The 27,486-nt window shown below is 46.2% G+C and overlaps 1 protein-coding gene and 1 long non-coding RNA gene across 6 annotated transcripts in view; one reads left to right on the plus strand and one right to left on the minus strand.

Annotated features, from left to right (window-relative positions):
* On the plus strand, nt 1-16,820 carry nfatc2a (nuclear factor of activated T cells 2a). Of its 5 annotated transcripts, XM_034590049.1 has the most exons (12): nt 1-388; nt 496-553; nt 2,431-3,352; nt 3,490-3,658; nt 5,900-6,102; nt 6,182-6,354; nt 8,119-8,259; nt 10,070-10,125; nt 10,250-10,382; nt 10,475-11,188; nt 16,565-16,668; nt 16,699-16,820. In XM_034590049.1, exons 1-11 carry the CDS (start codon nt 386-388, stop codon nt 16,618-16,620), a joined length of 2,628 nt encoding a protein of 875 aa, XP_034445940.1. In that variant the 5' UTR covers nt 1-385; the 3' UTR covers nt 16,621-16,668; nt 16,699-16,820. The 5 variants fall into 5 exon arrangements, with proteins under 5 accessions (XP_034445940.1, XP_034445936.1, XP_034445937.1 ...); XM_034590045.1 differs by lacking the exons at nt 1-388; nt 496-553 and adding an exon at nt 911-2,056; XM_034590046.1 differs by lacking the exons at nt 1-388; nt 496-553 and adding an exon at nt 911-2,056 and having other exon boundaries at nt 16,713-16,820.
* Nucleotides 16,691-27,486, minus strand: part of LOC117764376 — a 20,075-nt gene continuing 9,279 nt past the window's right edge. Inside the window, exon 3 of the long non-coding RNA XR_004614377.1 lies at nt 16,691-16,833. This is a non-coding gene — a long non-coding RNA (uncharacterized LOC117764376). The remainder of the gene's footprint in view (nt 16,834-27,486) is intronic.

A 27,486-nucleotide genomic window follows, 5' to 3' on the forward strand; every position in this document is an offset into this window, starting at 1 on the left:
CTGAGAGAAGCCGCAGAAATGCCTTGGCGCAGGAGCCGGAGACGTCATGGATTCCTGAGTGTGGGGCTTTGCAGGAAAGCCCTGAGTCTCCGACATGGACCGGCTCCAGGTTTCCATGGCAAAGGCGCACAAACAGGAGGAAACACTGAGGGAATCCCGTTATTTTACAGCATTGGACCATTATAAACACCCAGAGCGGGGAAGGAAGCCGCTCTTGATACTCAAGTAATCCTTATAGAGCTCTAGGAAGAGGGACTTCATACCAGAACCGCTGCTGGAGCTGACTGGAGCTGGCTGCGTGTTTTTCGAACAGAAAGCAACTTTTACGCGCGGCTGCTGTTCGTCTCCTTCCAACACTTTCTAACTAAGGAGCCGTTCTTCTGATATGGTCGTTAGAGGAGAGTGACTTTCTTTTTTTTGGTTTTTACAGTTTAGGTTATTTTATTTCTTTTTTTTTTTATTTCCCCCACACGCTTTTTTTTCACTTTTCTCCAGATGTTCAGAGAGACTTGGAGGCTGGCGCAGTACCACACCATGAGGTCGATGGATCAAGGTACTGCAGAAGTGTTGTGATCATCTGGTAATCAACCCATTTGATTTCTAACTGATAGAGCGGTGTGTTAGCCTCAGGACTGAAGTGATGTGCTGTCATCTGTGTGGCTGGGATGTTGCGGTGGATCCTGACATCACAGGGAAACTCCAACATGGTCAGGAACAGACACAACTGACTTTTATTCTGTCGTTAAAACCAACTAATCTTAATATTAATATAATCTCTTATACCAGGAGACATTTTGGACTTAATCTAATGATAAGAGGACAAGGATACGATAATGTATGGATTTATATTAAGCTTTAAATACATATTTAAAGACCGACATTAGTTTAAAGACTGAGAACAACTAACATAATTAAGATTTTTATCCTCAATTAGTTTCACAAGACTCAACTATGGTGCAGATTAAGTGTTTTGTGTGGTTGTCACTTACTGTATCAGATGTTTTATCTTGTTTGACGTGACTATAAACTTTGTGATTGTGTTTATTTATGTTTATTTGTTTTAATTTTAAAATGGACAATGCACGTAAATGAACATGCACGAGTCCAACATGTAAATGTGCCATGTTTACTATCCACATTCCCTGTGGCGATTACACTATCTGTGATTTGCTTTTCACACTCTACCAGAAAAGAGTAAACGGATGTAAAGCTGGCTATAAGCTCCATGATGAACATGTGTTGGTTTTTGCTGACAGAGCATTTACAGTAGGCTGTTGGCCCAGTGGGTGTAAGGCTACAACTGGAGGGAACGCCCAAGTTATGTGCGCTGAGTTGTGCGTAAAGTTGGGGATTCCCTCAGCCGAACCAGATCTCACAGTGCCAAGGAAGAAGAAGAGGAGGAAGAGGAGGAAGAAGAAGATATCCAGTCCAAGACAGGAAGAGAAAAGAGTAAATGGTAAATGTTTCAGTCCACGTTTTTCCATCCACCATATTTACGCACAGAGCTGAGCTGAGGCTGTTTTCCGGTGACGGGCTCATTCGGCTCCGTGCTGTGTCACTGCAACATGTCAAACACCCGGGGGCAGCACCACTCTCTGTCAGGAGCCTGTTCAACCTGTGGCAGATAATTCATCACCTCCGTATCTGGCTTCTCCTCTTCATCGACGCATCAGCGGCTCAGGGGAGGCGCGATCCGGCTCAGGGGTGAACTCCAACACACACAAAAAAAAAAAGAAGTGTGATCACAGTCCCGCCTTCCTCCGACAACAACCGAAACAGGAAACTTGTGCTTCACCGATGCATCACTTGACACTTGCGCAGGTTGTTCCCCCTGATCCACGTTTGCGCCACCGAAGCTTCAGCCGCGCGTCTCCGCCGCTGCGCCCGAACCCAGAGGAGCCGTGAGCAGAACCCGTCACACAGATGAGCTCCTTTTACGACGAGAAAGACCTGGAGGAAGAGCTCAGTCGAGTCCACTACCCCGATGACGACCTGGAGTTTGAGTACTTGTTTGAATATGAGCCGCCCGGCAGCGACTTCGCTGGAGGACATGCAGGTTTGTCCCAGGATTTGTGTTTCGAGGCGAACTGAGTTGACTCAACTCCGCGAGCTGGTTATTCGTTGTGTTTGAATCAATCCGTGTTTGTTTGTGTTGATGCACGAGAAAGACAAACAGGAAGTGAACGTGAGCGGCTTCATGATGTGGGTCCTGACACCTGATCCCCACATGAGGACAAGTCCACACGAAGAAGCGTTTTACATCTGAAGGGAAAAGTTTTTAATGATTCAAAAAAAAAGTACAGTTGTCAGTTAGAGACGTGTATGTCAGTGTCTTTATGGAATAATGTGAACAATCTGTGGCTGTGACAACATTTATGCTTTTTAAAATGTCTGTGCTAAGTCTGTATCTTTGCCCCCCCCCCCTTGCAGATGACCCCAACCTTGCATCCCACAAAGTCCTCAGCCCGGAGTCGGAGCAGGCGTTCCCCCTGGAGGAGGCCTCCCCGTACGGCATCAAGTCCTGCAGCCCCCCCTACGGCGGGCACCACACTGAGGTTCTCTCAGGTTATGACAACCAGGAGGCCAGAAACTACCTGGACAGTACCCGGCCCGCAGGCCTGGCGCTGAGCCCGCGGATTGAAATCACACCCTCCCGTGAGCACTACAACCATGGTCGGGACTCCCTGCAGAACCACCACCTGAACATTAGCCCCAGACCCACCCTGACCGTCCCCGGCCATGAGAACCTCGCCTACCGCGAGCCCCTGTGCCTGAGTCCCGCCAGCAGCAACTCCTCCGCCAGCTGGCATTCGGAGAACTACTCCCCCTGGACGTCCCCTTGTGTGTCCCCTGGCAGCGGCCAGAACCCCGGAGACCTCTGCCCCCGATTGCAGAACATCCACACTGGCTCCCCACGCACCTCCCCGGGCACCTCTCCTCGCACCAGCCTAGTCGAGGACGGCCTGGGACAGCGCTCGCCCTCCTCCAGACCTGGCTCCCGCTCCACCTCCCCACAGGGCAAACGCACCTACGACATGTACAGGAATCCAGGCCTGGTCCCTGGACATCGCTCCCGCAGTCCCTCCCCCCACAGCGGCCATGAAGATCACAACATCAGTGCCCACTACACACACAGCAGCCTCGTCGATGCCATGAACGGCTTCGGTCAGCCAGGCCTGGTGCCCACTAAGATAGTCAAGACGTCCAACCAGGTGTACGCCCTGTACCCAGAGAACCACCTGGAAGGGAACTTCTTGGTTTCCTGTGACCAGGACATAAAGAAACCTGCTGCAGAGCCTTTCTTTGTCATCCCCCCAATCTGGTCCAAGCCGCTGGTTTCCAGCATCTGCAGGTAAACCCATCAGGAAACCAGAGCTCATAGCTGTCGGTTTACACACACGCACACAAGATAAACTCAGATGTTTTGCTCATAATCTTGATCAGTTTTTGTGATTTACATTCTCCTCTGCGTCCCGTCACGATCTGCAGCATCCCTGTGGCCTCCCTCCCTCCGCTGGAATGGCCGATGCCCAGACGCACCGACCAGTATGAGCTGCACATCGACGTGCAGCCCAAGCCGCACCACAGAGCCCACTACGAGACGGAGGGAAGCCGGGGGGCGGTGAAGGCCCCGACAGGAGGACATCCGGTTGTGCAGGTACGACCCCGAAACGTGTGTCAGTGCAGTCAAGGTGGCGTCACGTCGTCAGGTGTTTCCCCCTCAGACCGGGACGCCTCACATGTGATGATATCTCATTATGCACTCAGCAGATGCGGTTTGCTTCCCGCAGTGAGTTACTTTCCCTTCTTCAAACAAACAAATCATAAAGGACGACCCAACCCCAGACATGTGACGCAGTGTAACCGCCCCGTAGCCTCGTCACAACCCTCAGAGCTGAACTGGGGTCAGCGGGCAGCACACAGGCTCTCAGATTCCTGTTTTAAATCCTGCCCCCCCAGCTTAAAATAGTCCGCTGCTGTGTGCCCTGACCACACAAACACGCCTGTGTCCGTGTTGTCGCTCACTTCCTCTTACACGCCGGTTTGTTGACTGTGGGTCTCGCACCAGGAAGCTGATTCAAAGCCTCTGGAGACATATTGTAAAAAGTTAACGCCTGCGGTTCAGATAATTGTAGATTGGTGGGGAAAAAAAACAACATGAAATTCAAACACAGCATGTTGAAATTAGCCGTGACAAAGTTATGTTGGGCTACGTCGTCCGAGAGTGGGGGTTCAATTTCCCCTTTTTCTGTGTCGCCATGGCAACATGTCAAAGTTTTAAAAAAAAATTTGAGGAAAAGAAATATAATGGCCTGAAGAATCCAGGCACAAAAAGTGGTTTGAAAAATGTAAAAGACCTTTATTTAAATAATAATAATCCACTTTATCTGTATAGCACTTTAATAAAAACAGAGTTTACAAAGTGCTTTGACAGCAAAGCAAGAAAATGGTGGTCGAAAAAACATGCATTAATATCACAATAAAAGATTAATAAACATGAAATCAAGTCTATAAAAATGGGTTTGAAGAAGTGATTTCAAAGTCCCAGACTCTTTGAGCCTCATCTCCTCAGGTCGGTCGTTCCAAAGCCAAAAAGCCTTTTACATGTTTCAAACCACTTTGAGTTCCTGGACCTGGATCCTTCACACCATTATTTCTGGAAATAAGTTTTCCTCTCGTGTTTTGACATGTATTCCATGAGCACCGGTGGTTTGAGGGACACCGGCGGCCACCTCGCTCGCTCCCTCGCTCGCTCCCTCGCTCCTTTTCCATTTTCTGCCCGATCCCCAAAAGGCCTCGCCCTGAGGTCAGCTCTGCCCGGGCCAATCAGATGGTCAGGCCCGGTTGGCCACGGCTGCACTCCTTCACCTCGTCGTTCCCTTCCTCCTCTCCTCCTCTCCTCCTCCCCTTGCTCTCTATGTTTTTCCTTCCTTGCTCTCTTCTACGCGACCTTGCACTCTCCACTTTACTTTTCCTACACTGGTCTCTGTCATGACTCACTGCTCCTGCCGCTGCCATGGCGACCGGCCGGCCGCTCACATGGCCCGCGGGGCGTTCGCAGTCGCCTCCCTCCGTTTCCCTGTGTGTGTCAGTCAGCTGCCTGGAAAAGGACCGAGCACGCTCATGCTTCACGTTGCCATGGTTTCTGTGAACATCCAGCAGCCTCTGTGAAGTGTGACAGTCGGATCATCTGTTTTTTTACGCTGATCAGGATTAAAGGGGAAGTGTCTTCCCGTGACCTTTTTTAAACATGGAGAATCAAACAGTGCTGCGAAAACAACACATTTTTAAATAAGAAACCATATTTCTAGGTTTTGCTCCGTAGTTAAACTGGAGTAATGTGTTCGCGTCGCCTCCCTGCACCCACTTTATTCTGTGATAAAGGTTGTGCACTTCACTGTTTGCATTTAGATGCAAGTCGATGCTTTGTGGTTTTTGCAGGTTTCCTCAGGAGGAACTCTCAGGTTAAAGGTTTCACCTCATCATGTGTCTCCAGTTCACAGTTTCACCCATCGGCACTTTTTCGTTTCTGCATCAGGACATTAACAGTGGTGTGATGCCAAATGTGTCACGCTGGCTGTCAAAGTCAGTTTTTGAGTAAATCTTTCAGCTCTGAAAGACTTAGAGCACGTTCTGCAGGATGTGAGCTCCGCGCTGGCTCCTGCTCGGGGCTGTAGAGGGGAGACTCGTGCTTTTACACGTGGGTCTGACACTGATTAGCCACCTCTGGGGGAAACAACATCTGGAAATGCAAAGCTGGAACAAGAGGCAGTGGAGTAGCACAACCAGTTTAAAGTTACACAAACATTTCCGTCACACAAAACTGTATCTGTGTTACCAACAGCAGGGGTTTGAAAGTGAAGCCAAGCAAATGCAGTTTGTTTCTTGTGTCCCGCAGCTTCATGGTTACAGAGGGAAGGAGCCTCTCGCCCTGCAGATCTTCATCGGCACAGCGGACGATCGCATCCTCAAGCCTCACGCCTTTTACCAAGTTCACCGCATCACCGGCAAGACTGTGACGACCACGAGCTTTGAGAAGATTATCAACGGCACCAAAGTCCTGGAGATCCCCCTGGAGCCAAAGAACAACATGAAAGCAATGTGAGGTTAATCGTAATTATTTGAAGATTATAGATTGGCTGTGGTCGTCGGTGCTTATATCTTGAATTCTTCGTCGCAGAATCGACTGTGCCGGGATCCTGAAGCTCCGGAACGCCGACATCGAGCTGAGGAAGGGCGAGACGGACGTGGGCCGGAAAAACACCCGAGTCCGTCTTGTGTTCCGTGTGCACATACCTCAGCCCGGAGGACAGCACGTCTCCCTGCAAGTGGCCTCGCATCCCATTGAGTGCTGTAAGAAACCACACATAGAAAACACCTCGCACCACAGTGGCGTCTTTATGAAATGTGCTGAAGTTTTCATCACGTTAACAAAACTTTATACAAAATAAACATCGTTTAAAAAGGAACCCGCATTCAAATGAGTGTGGAGCTGGGGCTGATAGTCCAGAGTCCGGCGCACAGAGACGTCTTTATGCCTCCAGGGCGTCCATCCAGTGGGCGGGCGCTGTGTGTACCTGTGTGTACACGGATGCAGTAGTAAAGTGTGTGTTTGGGTACATCAGTGTGTGTGTGTACACAGAGTTATTAAAACACCAGGTGTAATCAAAACTCAAACAACAAGGCCTCTTTATCTCGCTCGGCCCCGACACCCGGGTCCAGATTCATCGTATCAGTGACACGGGCAATAAGCTCCTGTCATTGTAAAAAGACACGACGCAGAATATAATCTTTTTTTTTTATAATTGACCATCTGGTTTGTGATCACAGAAAAGGGCCGAACTGTGCTCACGGCCCCCGGGTGTCGTAAAAAAATGAAACAGTCGCCGCCAGTGAAAAACCAATCAGGCGTAAAGCTGCTCCCAGTGACACCTGCGATGCATCTGTCGGGGCCGCGTCGATGATGGAGTGTTTGAGGAGACGCTGGTGTCGTCCTCCTCCTGGTTTCATCCGCAGACGTGTTCAAAGGTCACAGCGTTTGTTTGTCGACGCCTCAGTTCGCCTCAGCGAGCGAAGGAACAGGGAGCCGCTCTGTTCGGGATCCCTGCGTCTGCAGAGCTGCAGCAAGTCCTGTCGGATTCATCCGTCTGTTGATCTGCTTCTGATTCTGCAGAAATACTTTCTGCCCTGTGCCGCAGAGAGTTTACACTAACATGATGTACACGAAGTATTTATTATACTCGTAAATACTTCACCTTTTACATCAAATGGAGTTTATTTAGACCAATGTGGACTTGTAGGTGCTGATATTAGGGAGTCAAAGTTTCTAAACCTGATAATATATATAAAAAAATGTACGTTATCAAACCCTTGATATTTTTTTAGAGTTTAAATGTAAATAATATAAATAAAAAAACACGAGTACAACCAAATATATTTGAATTTCCCCCCATTAGGGATAATAAAGTTTACCTTGACTTTGAAATATAAAGAACTGGAGGTTGCACACTTCAAAATGTTTTGCCTGACGAACATTTCAACATTTGGATCTTATGGATCTTTATTCAAGTTTGTGCAGATTTAACATTTAAAGCTTTACAGTAGATAGTATTTATTTGATTGCATCACAGTGTGAAGTGTTTGTCTCACACTCCCACATCGTTTCTCTCGTGTTGTGAGTCACTACGTTTGTGTTTCTGCTCATTAAAACTGATTGTGAGGATTTTGAATGACTCAGCTTCGCCTTTATTGTAAAGCTGTGTCACTGGTGAGAAACCGGTTCAGAGCGTAGACCGGAGACCTTTGGAAATGCAGCAGTTCACGTTTGTTTTAATTATTGAGTAATATCTCTGTTGTTTTCATGAATCAACGAATTGTTGAGTCTGTTTAAAACGTCAGAAACAACCGTGACAGAATGTAAATACCTGGATTCGAAGTTTTTTGTTCGACCAACTGATTAAAACTCAAAGTTGTTCAGGCTACAGTGAAAATATATCGAGATCTTTCGCAGTTTTTTCCTATTTTTTGCAGGAAAATAAATTCATCTGTTACTAAAACAGTTTCCTATGTTGATTTGTTCCCGACTTGATAAATGAACTCCTCGTTTCCACCCTGCAGCTCAGCGTTCAGCGCACGAGCTTCCCATGGTGGAGAAGCAGGACATGGACAGCTGCTCCGTGCTCGGCGGCCAGCAGATGATCCTGACTGGGCAGAACTTCAGCTCCGATTCCAAGGTCATTTTTACGGAGAAGACTCAGGGTGAGTGGCGTCGACACACGGCAGATTCCCTGTGAACCAAACCCATGACTCCATCTGTGAAACTCCCGCTCTGCGGTTGCACAAGATAACGTCACCGTCAGTGACTCACAAGCTGCAGAGTTTCCTATTTCACCGCCATCATTGTATAGATGGAGTTATTTGCATGATCCGAACGATAACTGCCTGACTTCCTCCTGACCCTCTTCTTCCTCCCTGACCTGCGTGAGGAGACGTCACGGAGGCTCAGGTGGATCCTTTGTCGTGTGATTGATGGTTCGACTTGTCACGTGCGACGTTGTTTCATGTGCACGTGACTCACGCAGAAGAATTTACCTTTAGGTCTCACTTTTCAAACCTTTTGCTCAAACGTATTAATCAAAATGAAGTGATTCAACCACGACTGGTGTGATATCACTCTGACCTTTAACCACTTGAATGTTGAACCTCTCCAAAGGGAGAGAGAGAGATTCTATCAGCTGCTGTAAATCAAAACCACGTCTATATTCTGCACGTCTCGACCTCGTGCTGCTGCTCAAATGTTCTTTTGCGATGGACGGTTATGTAAAAATACTTTTTTTTACATCGTGACTCACTGACTCCACAGCCGTCTGAGAACTTAAACTTTTTTTAAGAGGCCGGCGCTCCACAGGCCTCCTCCACTGAAGCTCGGACCTGCACGCCCCGGCTGCTTCGGCTTTTTTTTTTTTCTTTCTTTCTGCTCGGGGTTCCCTGCCGCCGTGTTACGACACACCACAGTAATGGATAGTAAGACAGAGACGGAAAAAAATAAATCTTACGGAGAGGGATTGCCATTGTTTTGGAGAGTTTCTCTATGACACCGAGTTCTGGACGGGTGCAGCTGTGAAATCCCTCAGAATGAGACGCAGCTGCCTCTGGCCCGCAGATCCCCTGGCTCTTGTGCTTGGACGAGGAGGGGTTTGCAACGGAGGAGAGGAAAGCTTCCTCGGCCAAGTGGAGCCTGCTCAGGCCTCTGCTCCCCCCCCCCCGCCCCCCCCCCCTTTCCACGTCCACACACAATTATCTCTGGAGGGAGAACAAGAGTCGGGGTATCCCTTGGAGTAGGGTTGCAACAAAACGCAAACAGATCCCGCGCAAACGCCAAGAAAGCCGAAGTCACCGTGTTTTGCCGGAGAGGTGGAGAGAGTTGATCATAAAAATAAAGTTTAGAAGTTGGCGAGATGTTTGGAATCCCCCCCTTCCTCCCTCTGACTCATTTAAGCCATGTGTTTGTAATTTGCAGTTTGACAGAGGGTTTCCCACAAACACTCGCTGCAGCACGTGTCGAGTCGTGTGCTCGGACACGTGGAGTTTACTCCTCACGTTCGGTTTTCAGCCTTGTCACCCGAGTGACAGCTTTCGTGTGAACGCGACGTCGCAGTCCTCGTCGCGTCGTCGCCATCGAGGTGTTTGTTGCTTTGTCGGCGCCGTGAGTGGAGACGGGCGTGTCGTCCACGGACGTGATTGATGGACGTGTTGAGGTCTTCGCTGCCTTCAGGTGTGCTCGATGGTGTAAGAGGAAGTGATTTGAGAACTGATAAAGTGTCACAAAGAGCCTTTTCTCCGTTTGAACTCTAAAACAAATGTCACGGGGATGACGTTAGGTTTTCTGTATTTGAAATAAACAAAAATGTTCTTTTGAGAATACAAATGAAGACGTTTCTCCGTTTTGGTTTGGAATCAGCATTTTCCAGTTTTTACCGGCTGTCTCGTACATCTTGAAACACTCCGTCTAACTGCAGAGATAATTACTGAGATCGGGTTCTCACTTTCACTCTCTGCTTCCTTCTAGATGGGCAGCAAATTTGGGAAATGGAAGCAACAGTGGACAAAGATAAAAGCCAGCCTGTACGTATTCGACACCACACTGTTCCCTAAACACTCATATAATGCCTGTAACACACACGTCAGCTGTCAGGGGGGTGTAGTGTCTCAGTCCAAACCTCACGGAGGTCCTGTCCCTGTCCTGCAGAGCATGCTGTTTGTGGAGCTGCCGTCGTACCGGGACACGTCCGCCTGCCACTCGGTCAAAGTGAACTTCTACGTCATCAACGGCAAGAGGAAGCGCAGCCAGCCTCAGCACTTCACCTTCACTCCTCTGGCCTGTAAGGACACTTAGATATCACACTTTTATTAGTATGAGAACACATGAGATGTACAGTGAGATGTTTACAGCCATGGATTTCTCTTCTTCCAGCTCCATCCATCAAGACAGAGCCTCTAGATGAGTATGAAGTCGACCACATGGGCTTCGCCGTGCCTCAGATCTTGGGCCTGTCCCCTCATCCCTACTACCACACCCCTCGTGGCGTCCTCCACCCGGACAACGGGCTGGTGTCCAGCATGGCCTCCTGCCAGCGCCTCAGCTCCAGCCTCCCCAGCCAGGACGCTCGTTTCCAGCAGCAGAGCCCGGCCATCGTCTACTCCCGCGGGGGCAAGAGTCTCAGCGGCAGCCAGACTCTTTATCAGCAGACCGGAGGGATGATGCCCGACCCGCACCGGTCCGTCCTGGTCCACACCGGCTCCCCGGCTCAGTCTGTAGGTCCCATCGGTGCAGGCCAGCACCCCTCCATCATCCAGTTTTCCCCCACCAACCACCACCTGCTCCGGGGGGGAGACCCTCAGCCTCTCAGCGCTCCGCAGCCCGACTCCCAGCAGATCATCTACTGCGACGGCTACTCCCCTCGGTCGGCCAGCGACCACTCACCCACACCCCCCCAGGCTCAGGCCGACGCCACCCACCCTCAGCACTATCCCACCGTCATCCAGCAGCAGCCCTACATGCAGAAGGCGCCGCAGAAAATCCGGGCTCCCCCCGGCGCCGGGGAGATGGAGGCTCCGGGCGACGGCCAGAGGAGGGTGACGGTCAAAGAGGAGAACCTGGACCAGGCCTACCTAGATGATGGTGAGTGTAAGTTGTTTGCTTTTATTCTCCGTGTGAGTGGGATCGCTCCGGTGTGTGCCGTGTCTCAATCAGCTGAAAGCAAAGTGATGGATGTGTGTGTAGCTCCCTTCTTCTCGTCAGAGAGACGGATGACAGAGATGTGAAGTCTCCTGAAGAACAATTCAAGGATATTTACATTATCTGCACCACCTCCTTAACGCGCTATAGCATCGCTCCGAACAAAGCCACAGCCCACACTGTTAAAACAATCCTCGCCAGGAGGTGCAGTTATGTTCCACTCAAGGTGGAAATAACAGGGATTCTGAGTCATGTGTTTATACTTGTGCTTGTCAACCTCATTACCCTCTGACTGAATTAATGTCAGGCCACATCCAGCAGCAGCCCAGAGGTTGAGGCTCTTCCTTGTTTCGCAGTTAAAGGTCCCGCACATTACATCAAACCAAGTGATGCAATGTGTTTCTTCTGTGGAGCCGGTGTCAGTCAGGTGAGGTTGAGAGGCGGTTTGTCATTCGGCGGCGTCCGCTCTGCCGGTCGCGGGGGTTCGTCTGGCAGCGCCGCACGTCAGGAAATGATCTCTCTCGCTCGCTGGCATGAGAGACAAGGGAGGGAGGGAGAAATAAGTGTCACTCTCCCGGCCGCCTGGACATGTTGACACTGTTATGAAATGAAAAACAACTTCCATGGCAACCATTGTCAAACAGTGGAACGGGCTGCCTGGGAGAGCTGGGGAAAGCCTCTTTGTTTGTTGTAGTTGGCCGGGGCTTTTCCTTGGCCTTACGCCCCTCAATTCTGTGGGGGAACCCACCAGAGGATTAGCTTCTTTTCCGACTGCGGGATCCTGCCAATCTGGCAAAAGAAATTCCTATTTGCAGCTGCGCTCCTCCAGAAATCCAGCCTGATCCCGGTAAGATAGCAGGAGGGTGGAGGGCACTTTGCAGGAAAAGGAAAGGCAATGTGTGTGCCTGTGTGTGTGTCTGTGTGTGTCTGTGTGTGTCTGTGTGTCTGTGTGTGTGTTTCAATGGAAACAATTAATCTGAGAAAAAAGGCCAGCGGTGGAATTTGTGTTTTTTGGATGGAACTTGCCGGGTTTGCCTCGGCAGTAAACATCAACAGTTTGAATTATGGAGGAGGAGGAGGAGGAGGAGGAGGAGGAGGAGGAGTGGTTCGGTGTCTCGGGTTTGATTCTCCTATTTATCGAGAGGTGATGAAGGTCAGTCCGCTTTCCCCAAAGTGCCTCTGCATCTTCGTTCAGATTTATTTCATTCACCTCAGCAGAGCCCAAAGGAAATAGGGTTTGTGTGTCGGCCCAAAGCAAACGTCTCTTTCTCAGTCGAGGCCTCACACATTAATCTACAAATTAGATTAAGCTGAATCTGTGTATGGAAACTAATGCAGTGTGTTTGCACCGGAGCCAAAAGCAATATGGACTTTTTGGGGCCAACTCAGGAGTAAAAACCTTCTAATACATCAGCCAATACATAATTATATAAATGCCAATAATTCCCAAGATGTCGTAATTAAACCTTTTAAAGACGGAGAAATGTAATAGCTTTTTATTTTAAAGTAATAAATACATATTCTTAAAAACCCATTATGTGATACTCTATGTCAGCGGGGAACTTCCTGATATTCAAAACCACCTTTTTTCAAAGATAAAAAATTCCCTGTGTGTCTGAGAGCAACGGTGTTGAACTATGATCCCGACCGCAGAACAGTCATCTGGGTTCTGACCGTCAAACATTATCACTCGTGTGTTTTCAGTCTGCAGTCATTTCTGGAGACGGGGCGATGCCACATCCTGGTATCGTCGCAGACTTGTGGTCAGTAACTGTCACACATCTGCCTGAACTGTGTCGACCTCAGTGACGAGGGCTAAATGAAAGTTTTTTTTGTGTATCGGGATCGAAAATCTCTCCCACGGCTGTAATCTCCAAGTTCCCATGAATCCTGCTGCCGCTCGAACCTGCTTCTGTTTACTCTGATCTGCTTCGCTGAAGATACACGCAGGGAACTTGCTCTAACGTGTGAGCACAAAGATCAACAATGTGAGGCGTCGCTTCACATAGAAACAAAAAAAGAAAAAAGGAGCCACTGGCACTTTCTACAAAGGCAAGCGAGTGACAGATTTAGTGGGTGTGGAATAAAGCCCAGAGGCAGTGGAGCAGGGGAAATTGTTCCAGCAGGTCGAGATCAGCAGGGCAGGAGAGATAAAGCACATAGCAACAGCCCGGTGGACTCGCATTAGTCTCAGCTCACTTCCAGGCCATTTGAAAGGCCTGATCAAATACACGAGTACGACTGATCCAGATGGCGCCGCGGCCCGCAGCGGTGACGGCTGTTTGAAGACACTCGTCGTCGTTTCATTTACAACGGACGAGCTATTTCAGCACGTCGGAGATTCAGAGCCCAAATCTCCAACGGTACCAAGACGAGGGGTCAAATCCTCGATGTTGTGACCCCCGAAAAGAAACTGCAGCACATCCTTCTGCAGCGTTTCATGGAAATCTGCAGAGTTGTTTCTGTGTAAAGTTACGTACAAACACACAAACCCCCCCCCAAAAAGAGGTGTAATTGAAGCGTAATCATCTTGATCGCCCCCTGGTGATCGGCTGCTATGTCATTTTGAGGAGACGGGGCAAGGATCAAGATAAAAAAAGTAAAACTACACAATTAATAACTTATTTCAAAGATGGTTTTTTTGTCATTTCAGGTAGTTTTCATCAGACTGATGCGAGTTCAAGTGTTTGCTTGACTCCTGACAAAACATCAGATGAAACCATGAACATAATTTATTAGTTTCTGACTGAAAAAGTCAAAAAAACACAGAAGTTCCCAACACATCTTTATCATATTTAACATTTAGACATGTATGCTTATTCCACATGACCTCCTTTTAATAACTCAGCTTATAAGTAATCATTTTTCAATTTTCTATTGAATTCACTGAACCTCCTGACATATATATGTTTTTTATTATATAATCAAATACCCAGTTGTTGAAAGCTGGAACCGTTTATTAACCGTGGCAAAAATTTGGAATATATTTTGGCACTGGGAGGATTTGGATTCATTCTGGATTCTGTATTCACAGCCAGGAGAGAGAGAGAGAGAGAGAGAGAGAGAGAGAGAGAGAGAGAGAGAGAGAGAGAGAGAGAGAGAGAGAGAGAGAGAGAGAGAGAGAGAGAGAGAGAGAGAGAGAGAGAGAGAGAGAGAGAGAGAGAGAGAGAGAGAGAGAGAGACTAATATATGAACACATGGGTCGTGTGTGACGATTGTTTCAAGACACAAAAATGAGCCACACGGGGTAAAGTGGTTATGTTGGCGGTTAACTGTCAGTCCAGTTACCTTCTCCTGTGTCTCTGTGGTTTGCAGCCTCACTACGATCGATTCAGTCAAACACACACACACACACACACACACACACACACACACACACACACTGTACGAACATGCAAATACTTGCAGACACACACACACACACACACACCTCCCAGCCCTCGCAGCAGGCGACTGAGTCAGCCACTCTCTCTCTCTCTCTCTCTCTCTCTCTCTCTCTCTCTCTCTCTCTCTCTCTCTCTTCCCCCCCCCCCCCCCTCCCCCCCACACCTCTCCCGCCGTCGGTTTGTCAAACAGAGCAGCTCATTGGTGCAGAATCCCGGAGCCAGACGTTCACCTATACTGAGGAGAGTAGTGTTCCCTCCGCCAGCCTCAAATAGCCGCTCCGTGCCAACCCTTCATCAGACTCAGCAAAGCCCCAGTGTCTGTTCCCCCCCCCCCCCCCCCCCCACCCCCCCCTGCTGCTCCTCTGAGCTGGTTTTATGCTCAGGGAAAGCAACAAAAAAAAAAAATCCAGTGGACACCGCTGGGGAGATGAAAGTTTCTTTCAGGAATTAGGTGTCAGAGGGAATTCCACTACAAACTAAAACAAACAGGGACGCCGGTGTTGTGACGACAGCTGAGCGCGCCCGGTTTTGGCCGCCGCGGCTCTCGGACGCCGCTCGGGGCCGTAAAATGTGCTCAGTGTTGCTCCTGCACACATCTGCAAACCATCAGCTCGAGAAGCACAGACACACATCGGTCTGTTGGCTGCCGGAGCATCTCTGTGTGATTTCTTCATTAGATTTCAAAGCACTTGTGTGTGTGTGTGTGTGTGTGTGTGTGTGTGTGTGTGGGAGCTACTGCCGTAATTAAAAGGTAGATATAATATTTACCCCCCCCCTGGTCCGAATTGTCTTGTACTTTATAAACTTGAATATCAACTTGCAACTTTCCTGAAGGGACATGTTTGCTCTTCCACATGAAGCTAAGTTAGCGGTGAGACGTGTGTTATCTGATCTGAGACGGCGTCGGATTTCCTTTCACATGTGTTTTAATAGTCGCGCCCTTTTCCTTCGCTGACATGTCAATCAAAACTCTGCACAGAAACAAACGTGAACCAGCTCAGCCACCAAATCATTTTAATATCTTCACACTTTTTCCTCTTTCACCCATTAATCAGACTCTAACATACACATTTTTTTAATTTTACATTTTTCCACTGTTGCCCGTCACCACGGTAACAAACTCCCAGACCCGACGTGCCCTCCCGATGTTTGCAGGCAAAAAGCTTTTTTGGCCCACTTTGAAATACTTATATTACTCATCGGGCCTAATGAGCTCCCTGAGGCCCGGTGGAAGTGGTGGCACCAGCCTATAGCGTCTCCAGTGTACACAGTCCCCACACATAGGCCTCCAGGCCCCGCGCTCCCGGATAAACACCAGAGCCCAACGCAGGCGGCGTGGCATATCTGGAGGGATGACATATTACACATAGCTGGCGTTCCTTCCTGCGTAATGTAGAACTACCTGTCGACACTCCGAGTGTTGACTGTGTGAGCAGCTGCGGCGGCGGCGGCGGGCAGCTGCACTTCCACTTATTCTATCGGCACGTACACACACACAAACACAGAGTAAACACTGGAAACCTGGAGTTTACACGTTATCAGGTGGAGGAAAGTGAATTACTCCTCCTCAAATCCCCACATTTGTTACTTCTTCTAAATGCACGAGGAAGGTTTTTTTATTTCCCCCCAACCCCCCTCCCCCCCGCTCGTCGTGACTCTATTTTTAGAAACGTGACACTGTGAAAGTTTCCATTTCAACGCTCTTCCTCTTCTGTTGATGTGTGTGTGTGCACTCGTCACGATCTGAGCAACAGGAAGTAATCACTTGCACGCACTTGCAGAGCTCTACCTCTAGTGGTTAGGCAGCAGCAGTGCACGTGATGCTGTTTCCGTCTGCAGAAATGTGTGGAATCATGATTATCATCTTTTAGAATCGTGAAAGGTTTTTCAAAGGACAAACACTGGATATTAATCTTTCTGTTGTCTTTTTGCTTTGCAGTGAACGAGATCATAAGGAAGGATCTGACGGGCGTTCAGGCCAGAGGGCAGACATAGAGACACAGAGAGAGGCCAGAGTCCAGCAGCAGGAGATGACAACAACACATCCCCCCCCCCCCCCCCCCCCCGACACACACACACACACACACACACACACACACACACACACACACACACACACACACCAATTAGACCCTTTCTCCCTCGTGTCTTTACCCACAGACGTAGAAACCTCAGCTCTTGGGTGTTTCCAGCAGGTTTCCAAACCCTCTCAGTGACAAACACACGGCTGAATGGGCCTTATTCTGTTCGTCTCCTCTCCAGGTTCCACTTTGTTTCACGAAGGAAGATAAAAAAAATTAAAATTAATAAATCCCCCGACCAGCAGCAGCAGCCACTGTTCGCCTCTCACTCGTGAATGAAGCTCATGCAGCAGTTTCTCTGTATCGTACCAAAAAGATCCCCCCCCCCCCCAGATACGACATATCAAATATTTTTCTCGTGACCAAAAACATCTTTAATTCTTCTTTGCACAAAGTGTGTAATTTGTTTGTTTTTCTTCTTGTGTGTAACTTTGCAGTTTTTACATGAAGCTGATCATCTCAATCTTTAAGTGCAGTTTTCTGAAAGTGAACCGCGACGCTGCCTTAACCATATAAATCTGTTGTGACGCCCCCAATATGCACTGTTTTCAACGAGAGGGGCTCAATGCTATTACTTTGTTTTATATAATATTGAGTCATGTGAATAATGTACCATTTTATATTCCTAAAATATATATTGCATTATATTCAGGTGACATTTTCTAAACGATTTCTATGCTCCAGTTGTTTCGTGTTTAACATCATTTCACATCTGAAGTTTGTCTCCTGAAAGCTGAAGATTCAAAGGTGGTTTTCTTTCTCTTTCTTTTTAATAATCAACTTGTATTTGTCTATTTTATTCGTATTTGCTGATTGTCATAACATCTTAATATCCAAAGCTTATGCTGTGTGTGTGCTGTTGTGTAAATTGTGTGTCGCGTTGGATTTGCAGTCCACCTTGTAACGTCAGTGTCGTGGAAGTGGAAGTCATGTAAAGATTTTATTTTCTGTCGGCACCACAGCGACGCGCAGTCTGGATTCCCGATGTGCTTTGTTTATGAAGAGCAGCAGTTTGAAAAACATATTTTTGTAATATTTTGTTCTATTTCACTGAGTGAATTGGACCTTTTAAAAAGTGCCAAGTGCCCTTTATATGATTATAAAAGAAAACAAAAGTGATATGAAAAAGTACAAAATATAAGACTGAATCTCAATGTTTAATATTTAATATGGACCCTATTTGATAATAAGATTATATTTTGTAATATTAGCAAAGCTGATATTGATCTGTTGATGGTATTTCTCATTGAGCCAGTACAGCACAAGTGCATTTGACGTTTCTTGAATGTAATCTATATATTAAATAGTTTTTTTTTTTGTCCCCTTTTCTGTAAATATATGACACAAAGTGTGATTGTTAAAGTTTAAGTGGAATGTTATGCATCTTTTATCTGTTTATAATTCAGTTATCATATCTTTCATATGTTTCATTTCAATGTACAACTCTGTTTTTTGTCTGAAGGGAATTTGTGATCTACGTGACCCTAAACTTGTTAAAGTTTCCCCTATTTTTGTTCGTGCATTTGTTATTATAATTATTATTATAATTTTACAGTCCTTAAAGAAGTCTTTGGCAATGAAGGGTTTATTAAAAATGTCTTATTTTATTTTCCGTGTCGATAGCTTGTCCTGTATTTGTTTTCAATTTGAGTCTTACGCGACTTTGTGCCACCTTTTAAAAAGTCTGTCTCATGCTATTTTTGTATCCTTAAAAGTAGAAATAAATAATAACCACATATGACTGAATTGTCCTTGTTTTTAATTCATCAACTTCAGCAAATATGCTTTTTAAATTAATCAACAGCTGTAGAAAGAAGCTTCTGGTTCTGAACCAGTGGAGTTTGCATGTTCTCCCCGTGTCTCTGTGGGTTTTCTCCACCGTCCAAATTCAATTACCTGTAGCTGTAAGTGGTTGTTAGTCTCAGTGCGTCGACCCTGGTGACGACCTGGTGACCCCCCCCCACCCCCCCCCCTCAATGTCAGCTGCGACTGGCTCCAGCCGCCCCTGCAGCCCTCAGAGGATAAACAGTATAAATAATGAATGAATGGATTAATAAATGAATCGAATATTGAATTTCACCAACAACACGGGTTCTGTTGGTGCCATAGAAACAGGCCGAACGTGTCTCTTCTCTCTCCGGTGGCTCATGTGAGAGGAAAACTGAAATTTACTGGACTCACAGCAGACAGTGACTCATCAAACGCTTCCCCCCCCCCCACCCCCCTTCCCTCCGTCCCCAGCCAGGAAAAGAGACAGGCCTGAGAGACCCGACATGTTTGTTTATAATCAAAGCAGCATAGAAATATTCAGGACTTGAGGTGGAACCTGGTCCCGTCGAGCTGTTTACACGGGCACACGTGTCGGTGCACACGGTCTCCAGCGCCGATCCTCCCTCGGACAACAAATAACAACAAGGAACAGGGGCCTCGCATGCCCGCAGGCCGGAGTTGCCACGGCGACGGCTTGTTTTGGGCTCTGTGAATGAACCCTGTGTTCAGGAAGTCTCTAGTTATGACATCACCACGGGTGAAAACGCAGCACGTGGGCCCCTCTGCATGTCTCCGGCCCACTCGTACAGATATGCCACGATGACTCACGCGGCCTTTAGCGCCCGATGGTGTAATGAGTTCGGCCCGAAAACAGATTCACTGTGCGAAATGCAGCAAGAATGAAATACATGATGAGCTTGGCATTTCATTCAGCTCCCTGTTTTGTGCTTCCTCACAAAAACAGACTGAGCTCATCCTGACACACAAAGGCCATCGAGCGTGTGCAGAGTCCCTCAGTGCTGCTTGCACTCGGATTTAAAACCCCACACGTGGATCTGAATCAGAGACGTATGTTCATAACCACGTCTTTTGGTACCGGGCTTCACTTCTGACTCGATGGTAGAAGAGGTAAAAACATAAGGAACGGTGACAGGGTCAGACGCAGAGCAGCAGCATAATGGGCTGTTTGTGTGGAATAGAGATGACATTGTGCGTTTGCAGAAACTCGACATCGTTTTCTCGGAGACGTGAGTCAGTTTCCTCGATTTCCTGCGACTCAGGTGAACGAGACAAACCAGGAAATGAATGAAAAAAGTTTGGTCTTCACTTTGTGGAGATGGAAACTTCAAGGTTTTTTTTCACGCCATCTTGTCTTGACCTGTAAGAAGCAGAGATACGATGAGGTCAGACTTGTGGGCTGTGGCTCAGGAGGCAGAGCGGGTCGTCCACTAACCAGAAGGGTCGCCGGTTTAATGCCCATCCTTCTATCATACTACAACTGCTGCTTTCTTTAACTGCTCTTTACTACAGTAAATAATTACAAGTATTATGAGCACTCTCAATCCATTTTTGCACTACTCTCCTTGTGCCTCATGAATACATACTTTGTCATACTGTGTACTATGTTTTGAGTATGTTTAGTATGTTGTGTACTTGTACATGTTCTGTCTACTTATATATTTACTCCGGGGATCTGAGAGAAACTTCATTTCAATCCTGTCTGTGTCTTGTACAAATGGCAGAATTGACAATAAGCACAATATAAATACAGAGCATTTACTTTTTAATAATCCTCAAGGAAATTCTTGCTCCAAGTTTACAGCATCAAACAATATAATATGATATAATAGAATACATTGATTGACACAACAGAGTATTAAGTTTAAAAGAGTAAACAGAGGAATGAAGAACCTCGTAGAAATAACAATAGAAATGAGAGTAGAATAAACAAGTTACATGAGACAGTGAAACCAATATCAAACAGAAGTGACAGTGAAGATCAAAGGAGTAAGATGAGATATCGTACATGATCTTGAATGTTGCACTTGAGGAATCACCTCAGAGGAGAATGCACGATCACCCAGTACAACCAGTACAACCAGTTTGTCACTTTTCACTGCTGGTGGTTCATTCCCTGTGTTACAGTGACAACTAGTGCGAGCGAGAGGAAACGTGAGACTCTCCGCTCGTGTCCTGCAGAGGGAGACAAGAACATGTGGGAGGGATTCACTCGAGAGACAAGTACTGAGGGAAGCGTGAGACACAAGTGCTCCCTCTGCAGAGCGAGCACTTCAGCACAGGCTCCTTCATTTCCAGTCACTTCACAACTGCTTCAGCTTCTCGCTGACAGAAACACAGCTGCCTGCTTTATTCCAGCATTTCAATAAACATCACTAAAACCATCTCCTCGGCTGCAGAGTGACATTCCAATGGGAGTCGGCGCAGAGTGAGTCTGGAAGAAGCAGAGACGCTGAGTGATAAATTTAAAAAGTCAGATTGTCTCCGTCTCACAGGAACAGTTTGTTTAGGATCAGGAAGAAGCATGAAAATAATTTGAAGGAGCAAAACTGTCGAGGCTCTTATTTAGATCGGAATTCAAGTTGTATGAGTTTTATTTTGAATATTTTTTCTTTTTAAACTTGTGAGTCTCACACTTGTTTTACTTCCTGTCTTTGTCCTGTTTCCCTCCTCTGTGATTGCCCCCCCCCACCCCACGCCCTGATGTGTTTCACCTGAGTTCCGTCCTCCTGACCTCCCTTGGGTTAGTTCAGTTCCTGTTCTGATACGATTCTTTATTCCTCCAAACCGACTGTAAACTTGGCTTTTCTGCTCCTGTTTGTCAGACTTCTGCATTTCAGATCTTGTGATCAACGTCATGTGAACACATTTCACAGCACTACAGAGGAATGGAGCTTCCTCCAGGCTGCATGTGAACTGATGTTCAAAACAGAAAACCAGCTCCAGGTAGGATCAGTGAGGACGCTCCAATAAAACACTCATAAAGGAAACATTCATTTGTCCACAGAATAAAAAGGATATTAACTTAACTAATATAAAGTAAAGGGACATTATTTACAATATTGTCTCCACATATTGATACACACAGTTTCTCAGTTTACTCCACATAACTTTGTTCTGTGTATTTTGAAAAGCAGAATGAATTGTGGCTCAAGTGTCGGACGAATTCCTCCAACCATTTTATTCTGGTGAGTTCCTGCATTTATCCTTTCTCTTCTGCTGCAGAACACAAACAGGAAGATAAACAAGGCAGTTTATGTTCTATGACCTTTTTAATCTCTTTTAATTCTACGTTTATTGCTTTGAGTTCCTTGAAAAGTGCAATGAAAATTAAAAACCTTTACGTTATCATCCATATTGATCAATATAACTTTAGCTCTATGAATAAAAAAGTCTTTACTCAGCAACACGAGGAGCTTCATCATCAACTCCCTGTCACAATAAAGGCCTCAGTTCTCGTGCAACATGTAAACAAACCCAGGTTCCTCAGTATGTTCCTCAGTGTGAGGAACAAACACAGGTTCCTCAGTATGTTCCTCAGTGTGAGGAACAAACCCAGGTTCCTCAGTATGTTCCTCAGTGTGAGGAGCCAAACCCAGGTTCCTCAGTATGTTCCTCAGTGTGAGGAACAAACACAGGTTCCTCAGTATGTTCCTCAGTGTGAGGAACAAACCCAGGTTCCTCAGTATGTTCCTCAGTGTGAGGAACAAACCCAGGTTCCTCAGTATGTTCCTCAGTTGTGAGGAGCCAAACAAACCGTCCAAGCTGTTCGACAGGTTTATGATAATCTGTCATCAGCAGCCGGCAAAGCGCTGCTCTGGCTCGGAGGTGAACGGTGACATCAGCTCTGAAGAGGCCCCGACGCTCATTAAATCAGAGGAAGCATCAGGCTCCAGTGGTAAATACAGCTGCCGCCCACCACCAGCACCACCAGCACCACCAGCAGCAGCACCACCAGCAGCATATGGCTCCATGGTGCGTCTCTGTAGAGTTTCCTCCAGTGTCAGAGTTCCTGTGTTGTTACGTAAAGCTTCCCTCTCGCTGCCAGGGGAGAACATTCATGGAGAATCTCTGAATGTATATATGAGCAAACAGACGGGACCTGTTTGTGCAGAGGTCAATATCTGAATCCGTGAAGTTGCTGCACCGGCGGATTTGTTTGCATTTAGATTACGGCTTCCATGTTGTTTTATTACAGCGACGATAAAAACCCTCAGGTTCAAGCGGCTTCATAAATCCACCTTCCCAGGATTTGATTTAATTTCCTTCTTCTCTTTGCTGAGCAGAGTTCCTCCTCCCGCTGTAATTTCCTGTGTTTCCCCACAACGACTCCCTGCAGCCGTCGGTGGGTGTGATGCTTTCAATCAGAGGTGGGCGTGAGCGTGGGAGCAGGCGGGGAGGTGTCTGAACTCTGTGCCGTGCACTGTGTGTGTGTGTGTGTGATGACTGATCCCCTTGTGCTGTCCTGGAGATGCAAGCGCGTTTGTTGGAGAAGTGATGGATTTCAGTTCGACTGTTTAATATCACGGGAGAAGAACGAGGCTGCGGCGGCTCCTGCTCTTTGTGTTCGGTTCAACAACAACAACAACAACAACAACGACAACAACGATGGAGGATTGACTCAGTTTCATTTATGACTAAAAAAACAAATAACGACACAGAGTTTATAAACCAAACATATATTAAGATCTGTGATAAACTGCACATCAGGAGTTCATTTTGTAAAAGATCAGGCTGCGGTTTCCTCAACTGACGATCCTGTGACTTTACTATGTCTTTGCTCAATATGAGGATTTGAATATAACACTAATATAATAATGAGAATAACTAGAGTGTCACTCAGAGCTCAAACCTGCGTCCGGCAGTCGTCTTATGGAGCCACGGTCAAATCCACTATAGATCTTATTCTTATTCACTGGCTCATAAATATCAGTCCCTGAAACTTGCTGGATTTCTTTTTGTTGCAGTACGTTGTGATGGATTTCTGTTTTAATGTTTAATATCACAGTAGAAGAACGAGGCGGCAGAGACTCCTGCTCTTTGTGTTTGTCACAAAACAACAATGGGCATTTAAATGGATTTCTTGGGTGAATACGAAATATCAAATATGATTGTTCCTGTAAAAAAGACTTAATGACGAGTTCATGAAAATCTGATTTAGATCAGAGGCAGATTTGTTTTAAAGTCTAAAGTGAAAGTCAATTATCTGTAATATGATCTATTGTATTCCAGTGGTTGTGTGTCAGTGTGTTAATTGTGTTTATTTACTAATCTCAAATGGTTTCTGGACATCAGAGAATTAGCAGCGATTTACTGGTGTGAGGTCGTTTGCTGCGTTGACGTGTGTTTATCGTCCGTAATCGCTGACACGGGCGGTTTTCCGTGTGGTATCATGAAGCGCTGCCAGTAAGACACGTGGAACTTCTCACATTTCATGTGCACTCAGCTGCCGGGGCGTCTCGGAGGAGAATCAAAGTGCCATCGGTGGTTTCGTCTCACAAAATAAAACCATTTACCAGCTACTTTGTTCCATCCTGCAGACCGGCGGCGGTGCTTCTCTCTGCCTCGTGCACACACTCACCACACAGCGTCAACACACACTCACAGACACACACACACACTGACCACACACACACCATACACACACACACACACACACACACACACACTCACCACAAACAGTCATATTTCAAATATAAAAAGATGACTGCATATGAGCTGCAGACAGTTTGTCACTTATTTTCCACCTAATAAAAACGTGTATAACAAGATGAAGTCTGTGATTTTTAAAGGAGACACATTCTGCTCGTGTTCAGGTTGAACATTTTATTTAGTGTTAACACTGGAAAAGGTTTAAATGCTCGAATGTTGAGAAAACACCTCATCGCTGCTGCAGCTCCTCTCTTCAGCCTCTGTCTCAAACACTGGGTTTTAGGCTCCGGTCTCTGTGAGGCCCTCGTCCTGATGGAGCCAACATCGTTCTGATTGGAAACATTCGCTCAACCTGATCTTAAGAATCATGTTCAAAGAAAAACATAATCGTACTTTGTGAGGCACCTTGACCTTTGACCTTTGGCTTCCAAAAAATCAAATCAGTTAATTCTTGAGTCCAAGAATCTCCTCGTTCGATTCGCCCTCTTCACTCTGAACGCTGACGGGTTTTCAGGTTGCGTCAAACAGAAAATAATCTGGTAGAATATAAAACCCAAATCCTTCAGACCTTTGTAATCCCCAGTTGAACAGTTGGTCGAATAACATATTAAAATTATCAATTTATCAGTAAAATAATTCACTGAATGAGTCAGATGCTGTGTAGTGAACAAACTTGGCCGATAGAAAGACGTTTACATTTATTATAACAAAAGAAATCGACCGACGACACCAAACTGTTTGCAGCTTAATTTGTAAACAAATAAGTTTAAAATAAGAATCAATATGGGCTGTAGTTTCATTTGAAGACACTTTGCTGTGTGTTATAGTCAAGAAATAAAAACTATTTGGGCTTAAACTGAGAACTGATGACTTTATAGTGGTGGAAACTTTCAGTGTTTCCTTCTGTGTCATATTTAAAACTTCTCTCACTATGAATCCTTTTTCCTGAACGTCCATATTGTCTTTGAGAAAAAGGCTGAAAAACAAAGTCCATCTGCCGAGTTGTGACCGGACACCAGAAGCCTCCTGTTCCTTCGTCTCACTCGAACGTCGAGTCCAGAACCGGATTCACCTCCAGCAGAGTCTGAGTCGTGTGAGCGACCTTGGACAAGAGGAACTTTTTCACAGTCTAATGACAGAGAAGAGTTTGGAAAGAGCACAAGTAGCTTCTGGGTCACTTCTAATGATCAGATCTCAGGAACAAACTCATTTAGAATTTAATTTAACGACTTTATAATGATTAATGATCACAGCTAGTTTTCTGCAGCACCATGAAACGGCAGTTTTTTCTGCCTCTGTCTTTGTTTGTTGGTAAATCTGTTTATTTATTGTTGGAACTCGCAGCATTCACTGTATATTTTGGACATTTTCACTTTCCCAGGGGGATAATTCATGGATCAGACACATTCAGGCAGAATCAAGGCCTGAAACACAGACTCATATCATGAATATGGGCAATTTGGTGCAGATCCAGACACAAATCAGTATCTGGTGGATTTAAATTAGTTTTTTACAGGGCGGGTTGGTGTTTTTCTTTTTGGTTCGTGTGCAATAACACATTTTGGTGCGGATCCAAATCAAGTAGAAGAGTTTTTATCACCTCCGTTATTATCATGTGTTAGTAATATTTTCTGTCAGGTGCTAGTTCCTGTGCATCCACAAAGAAAACAGGCAGAATCCAAACAGAGAAAATTGAGTTATTTGGCATAAACATGTTTATTTCACCTGTAATTCAACTTTTTTAATCACTGTGTGTTTCTGTGAAGCTTAATCGCAAAAACAAAAAGGCTCCAACATGACGCTGAAAACCAGAGGAAACTGGGACGTGGCTTCACTGAGGTGATGAACTCCGACTAATTGGGAATTAAATGAATCTAAGCCCCTCAACAAACGAGTCATATTCTGCCTAAAGGGAATATTTCACCCTCACCACTGAATTCTGTCTAATTAGAAATATCAGTTCTGAGGTTGTAGAATATTTGCATTATAAAGGATCCAGATTAGCATTTGGTCTGTAAGGTTTCACTGAAACGACCTGGATGCACTGATTGAACATTAAATCCCCATTTTAACAGTAAATTAAATTCGCTAGTGAATTCCCCTATTGTCCTGTATATGGAAAAAGTAATGATCCCCCCCCCCCCTTTGTCATACATGGATATATCTCTATACGTCTTCATATCACATGTCTCTAACATACACTCTCTCCAACTCGTCTTTCAACTCCGTCACATAGCAACAATGTGGTAGCCACGGCAACTGAATTAAACTTAAAATAAAGGATATTTATATCTCGTCGTCTGGGAGAGAATTTCTCCAAATAGGACGAGCGCAAAAAAGCTAATTCCTCGTGTTTGTCTTTTGCACGGATCTGCCTCAGAGCGCCTGAGTTTCATGAGAAGAGGTCGTGATAAGAATCCAACGAGGAGGAGACCAATCGGTGGAAGCAGCAGTCGACTAAGTGACGGCAACCACGAGGTCCAGCTGTTCAGCATCTGTCCCGCCGCTCTCACCCTCGTCCTCGGTTCATCAGTCGTCATGGACAACGACGTTCAAATTACCGTCAGCTCAGCGTGTAAACCTGTAATAACAGTCATTTGACTTGATGTGCCGAACTCGTTAGCTGACACATCCGGCAGTTGCACGTTTATTTATATATTTACACATCCTGCGACATTATCGTTCATTCCGACATTGTTCTGAAATGAATGTTTGAGGTCAGAATTCAGTTCTTTGAGGTTTACTGATGTCTCCAAACTCCAGAGGGAAATATATCTGTTGAATCGGTTCCTTCAGCCTCGGCCAAGGCCTTTTCTCCATGTTCTCCATTGTTTCTGAGTAATCCTGCTGACGGACACACAGACAGACAATGTCTCTCAGTGGAGTTCATCCTCTGCCAGGGTCCAACTGTCCCCTTATTAAAGTACTTTTCAATCTGCTGGACACAGATTCACACTCAGATATCTGGTCTCCTACATGTGCCTGGTTTTTTTAATGAAGATCCAAGAATTTCACACAGAGTAAAATCAGCCGAGTGGATAAATAACATTCAGAGACGATAAACTGACGAAGCAGATGTAATAAGTGGTGAGTGTGAATGTAATGACGACTCTCTCCCTCTTGTGGAAATGTGGTCGGTGGTGGTGTAGCTGATAATTTCCTCCAGACGGCCTTGGCCTCCAGGGGCCAGTAGAGTTTGGGCTGGACGGACAAACAATGAGCTGACTTCATGTGATAATTATCTGCCGCCTCATCCCAGCGAGCCAACGATCCATTTACACGTCATCGTTTAATCATCATCGTTTAATGAATCGCTGCAGAAAGTATAGATTCCGGCAGC

This window comes from Hippoglossus hippoglossus, chromosome 7, assembly GCF_009819705.1.
Source record: "Hippoglossus hippoglossus isolate fHipHip1 chromosome 7, fHipHip1.pri, whole genome shotgun sequence".
NCBI classification, from domain to species: domain Eukaryota; kingdom Metazoa; phylum Chordata; class Actinopteri; order Pleuronectiformes; family Pleuronectidae; genus Hippoglossus; species Hippoglossus hippoglossus.